The sequence below is a fragment of the Charadrius vociferus genome, unplaced genomic scaffold, assembly GCF_000708025.1.
Source record: "Charadrius vociferus isolate BGI_N301 unplaced genomic scaffold, ASM70802v2 scaffold269, whole genome shotgun sequence".
Taxonomy (NCBI): Eukaryota; Metazoa; Chordata; class Aves; order Charadriiformes; family Charadriidae; genus Charadrius; species Charadrius vociferus.
Genome location: NW_009660184.1, coordinates 140,623 through 145,423, shown reverse-complemented (window position 1 = coordinate 145,423; position 4,801 = coordinate 140,623). Strand labels below are relative to the sequence as shown.

The following is a 4,801-nucleotide window of genomic DNA, read 5'->3' as shown; positions in this document are numbered from 1 at the left end:
TGCCGCCCACCGCCCCCGCCGTCCGCCGCCGCCTGCGGGAGGTAGGTGAGACCCTACCCGGGGTTCGGGGGGAGGGGGGGGCTTGCCCTGCGGTGATGGGGCGGGCGGGGGTGAAGGGTGCCCGTGTCTCCTTGCAGTGCGCAGGGCGCATCCCGGAGGCTGGAGCAGTACTCGACCTGCTGGAGAAATGTCCCGAGCACCAGAAGAAGGGAGGTTTTCCCGTCGTGGTTTTTGAGGGGCTGGATGCCACAGGTAAGAGGGGTGTGCGGGGTGAAGGACCACGGATGAGGAATTGTGGGGAAGAGCAACCGCTATGGCTTGCAGCCAGGCATAAGGCTTAAATTTTTATTTTTTTTTAAATAAATATCCTGAAAACGTGACATATTTCAAATAATTGGCCAGGTTAAATGGGGCTTTGAACGACCTGGTCTACTGGAAGGTGTCCCTGTCCATGGCAGGGGGGTTGGAAGTCGATGATCTTTAAGGTCCTTTCCAACTCTAACTATTCTATGATTCTATGAATTAGTAGTTTTAAATACCAGTCCGTCTTCTCTTACTTGTAAAAGATCAAATGGTCCATGCTAATTTTCATTCAGTGGATGAATTCCTTATCTGTGTAAATGAAAGAACACAAAGAGTGGAGTCCTGGAAATTAAATTTCTGGTGCAGATGATGAAACATACTTTTACCGGAGAGTTTTCAAGTAAGTGAACTAAAGCAGTGGTAACCTGTGAAACTGGCAGCAGTTTGTCTCAGAGAGAAATATTAGTTGTCTCTGAATAACTTTGTTTTCTCTATTATCAGTTAAAGAGAACTGGAAAGGCCCTCTAAAAATCAAGTATTGGGTGACAGCATTGCAACATCCACAAGAATTGTCACCTAGGAAAGTATTGTAAATTAATATATATAGAAATTGCCATTTAATGCACTTTAATACATTTAAAGGAGTGAAGACAAAAAGCTGGCAAGAGGCAGGGGAGAAAGGCCCTGAGAGTAGGAAGTGGAGTAATAATTCCTGGAACCGGACTCATAATGATTTTCCACTGAAAACCTTATCACAAGATACTCACGTTACATAGTCAAGTGTCAGAACATGTGCTCCAAGCGAACAGGTAGAAGCATTTTTCAGTTTTTAAAACTCATTTGTATCTGATATGCAATATAACAAATATTTCCTTCTGTAAATGAAATACAGGCAAAACTACTGTAACCCAGTCTGTCAAGGACACCCTGAATGGCGTTCTGCTAAGGTCTCCACCAGCTTGCATCAGCCAGTGGAGGACAATATTTGATGATGAGCCAGCACCCATTAAAAGAGCATTTTATGCTGCGGGCAACTACATTCTTGCTTCAGAAATAGCAAAAGCATCCACTCAGGCACCTGTGATCATAGACAGGTTTGTATATTTAAGAAGTTCTTTTATATCAGTGCCATCATACAGTTGTTCAGCGTTAAAAGCAGAAGTCATCAATGGTAGTCTCTGGGTTTCTTCTTTTTTCTTTTTTTTTTTTTTTTCAGAAGTGTTACATTGCAGGTAGTCAGATAAATATTAAGTCTTCTGAAGAGCATTACTTATGATAACAGTAAGGTGGGGGACTTCCATCAGTGTAATACCTATAACTGCCTTTAGCACACATGGGAAGTGTTATATCTTCAGTTAGGAGTAGTGGAGGTGTGGACTGTGCAGCTTCAGCCAAAGCCGGGCTCTGTGACAAGCCTGAGGCGAATGAGGGCTGCTGGTAATGGCTGTCTCTAAGAAGGGTCTGAGATATGGGGTGGATTAGAATAACGGAGTTTTAGGTAGACTTACTCTTTGAGGGTGTAAAGCCAGTTAGTATGCTTCCCTTTTTTTTTTTTTTGTTTTGTTTACATCAATTCTTGTTTTCGCTGTGTAGGCAGTTTTTGGTATTACTCTTAATAAAGTCTACGTGCACTTTGAAGCCCCTGGCTTGTGTCAGTAGTTTTACTGCAACCTCCTGCCACAACACACGTACACAGAAGTTATTTGCATATGCGTGAGTGCCATTTTCAACCAGCCTCAAAACCACATAAATCTGTAAAATACAGTGCCTCATAGTGGTGGGAACATTAAATGCAAGTGAAATCCATAACTATTAGTAAAGCCCGTCTTCATTCACATGTGAAGACTGCATGATCTCTGCCAGATCTGTTGCATGAAGTAGTATGGGAACCACAAAAAAGGGACTCTGAGTATTGGATTTTGACATATAACGTAACTCTTCTTTTGACCTCTCACTATATAAGAATACTTTCTTTTAATAGGAGTATCTGCAATACTCTGCCTAGTGTGCAGCTTCTGCCATATGTTTTAATTAATAATTCACAGTAATTTTGAATATTGCATTGAATGTTATTGATCTGTTATGAAAAAACGTATGACACAGAATTGTTCTTTACAGTTCCCCTCAAAATCACAGTGTTACCTACTGAGTCATTATTGCACTTGTCATTATATTGACACCCATCTCCTACATTACTGAAGAATTAGTGTCCTTTTTAAAATTTCCCTCTCTGTTCTGTATTTTCCTGGCAGATACTGGCACAGCACAGCTGCCTACACAATTGCCACTGAAATAAATGGGGAAGTCCAGGATCTTCCACCGGTTCATGATGAGGTGTACCAGTGGCCTGAAGATCTGCTTAAACCTGATCTCGTTCTTCTCCTGACTGTTGACCCTGAGGAGCGAGTCCGGAGACTTCAGCATCGGGGGCTGGAGAAAACAAAGGAGGAAGCTGAGCTGGAAGCTAACTGCTTGTTTCGCCGAAGGTACACTTTGATGAGGAATAAGAGGATGGAGGCAATCTTGGCTCCTGTGGGATCAGTAGCAAAATGTCCCAAGGATTCATAGCTGACAGGAGGGTGAATTCTGTCATTTCTGATTCAAAGTGTTTGAAAGCTGCAAGTGAAGATCTGCATTCTCCTGCAAAGGAGCTTTGAGTTAAAATACTTGTATTTTGTCACTTGCTGCTTTTATTGTAGCACCTTTCTTATTGAGGTCATGAAGCAGAGGGACCTAAAAGTTCCAGAACTGGGAAGCAAGAAGTTGAAACACGTAGCTTCCCCAGAAAAGTCTGGAATTGAGCTCCAGATTTAGATCTCCTCTTGTAGATGTCTTTAGTTGTGCTAAGTGTTTCAGGTCAATGCATTTGATGGAGCCTTCAAAGTGACTTGGTTTGCCACTCGCTTGGAGCCCAGTGATCTAAGCATAAGTATCTAGAGCCATTTGATATGATCCGAGACATCTGCATGAGGCTGGCAGATGTGATACAGAATCTGTGGGCCCTTTCTGGACCAGTAAGTGGAAGCTAAATGAGATAGTTCAAGGCATCTCAAGCGGTGCTAGATACATTTGCTTAGGCAACTGAATGGCACTGTAGGTATCCTACTTCAGGGTGCAGTGAATTGCTGTCTCGGCTCTACCAAACGTATGGATTAGATCATCATTGTCTACAGTGGAAACTTAAATACCTGGTACTTGTGTAGATACCTCAGTATAGACACCTGAATGTTGGTGTCTGTATCTACAAATCACAAAGCCAATATCTACCTCTAGGGTTTTAACATTTCTGGTGATGTTATACCTTAAAAATATCCATTGGGTAATTCTGACAGGAGCTCTGTGTGGACACACGGTTCACGTGGTGGGACCTGCAGAGGGATGGGTGAGCTAAGGGAACACGCTGCCATTTAAGAATCTTTTGTGTTTTAATTCTGTTACTTCTTATTCCCGTCAGAAAGCCTTGGGTTATTTCTGTGTGTTAATTGCGTCAGCCTGGATGTGAGGACATTCAGAATCTTGCTTGATTCATCTTACAACTTGTGGCCTGAGTGTTTGGCATTATTAGTTCTTGTGGAACATAGAAAATTATATTCACATTCTCATTCACATCCTCACGGACTAAACGTGAGAGGGTTCTGCATTATGAAAAGGCTTATAATCTAAGTGAGGAGATTTTCATCCTGTATTTCATCCTGGTATTTATCCAGTTAGCAAAACAGATCAGAGGAAAGGGTTAAACGATATGTCAGCTCTGTAATCCAGTTCTGCAGTGACTGGAAGCTGAGATCAGTCAGTGAGCACACCTACACAAATCCATGCCATATAGTTCAGAGACACCAGGGGGCTCTGCATGAATTAACTCAGGTGCTGGAAGCAGGCTGTCTGCTCTACGGCTACACCAGACTGTGTCTAGTGCTAAGCTGTAAAGAAAGAAATACTTTAATGCCATGCCGGGTGAATATGGATAGAGGTCTGGGAATCAGTGTCAACAAAACTATGTCCTTTGAGGTTGGCATTGTAACAGTTACTGATGTTTTATTGCTCTTTGCAGTAGATTTCATTCTGCAGCGCGAACATTTTCTTCCGAGACTGGTGACTAATGCTGTTTTATATCCCTGCAATTTGTAGTTTCATTTCTCTTGTTTTGTTTTTAAATAGAGTTGAAGAGTCATACAGAAGGATGGCAAATCCTGCGTGCCAAGAGATTGATGCCAGCCCCTCCAAGGAAGAAGTTCTCAAGACGGTGCTACAACTCATTAAGAAACGCTGTGCTTTGTGACAGCAACTTCTGTGTAATAGCACTTAAAAGATACTTTTTAGTGCACTTAAAAGATACTCTTTATTGCCCCTCTGTTTTTGGTACCTGAAAACGCACTGTGATGTGTTTCTTCCCACAGAAGAATCTTCTCTTTATTCTGTCATCAGTAATCTGTGTGGGTTACCTGTTTCACCGTTGCCTACTGTATTTTTCTTTATAAGGCAAAATACTACTCATGTT

General features: G+C 42.2%; 1 protein-coding gene across 1 annotated transcript; it reads left to right on the top strand.

Annotated features, from left to right (window-relative positions):
• The first annotated feature begins 95 nt into the window (after positions 1 to 95).
• CMPK2 (cytidine monophosphate (UMP-CMP) kinase 2, mitochondrial) lies at positions 96 to 4,582 on the top strand. The gene is made up of 4 exons (XM_009893263.1): positions 96 to 252; positions 1,196 to 1,397; positions 2,556 to 2,789; positions 4,462 to 4,582. The coding sequence occupies exons 1-4, from the start codon at positions 96 to 98 to the stop codon at positions 4,580 to 4,582; spliced, it is 714 nt and encodes a 237-aa protein (XP_009891565.1).
• Positions 4,583 to 4,801: the final 219 nt, after the last annotated feature.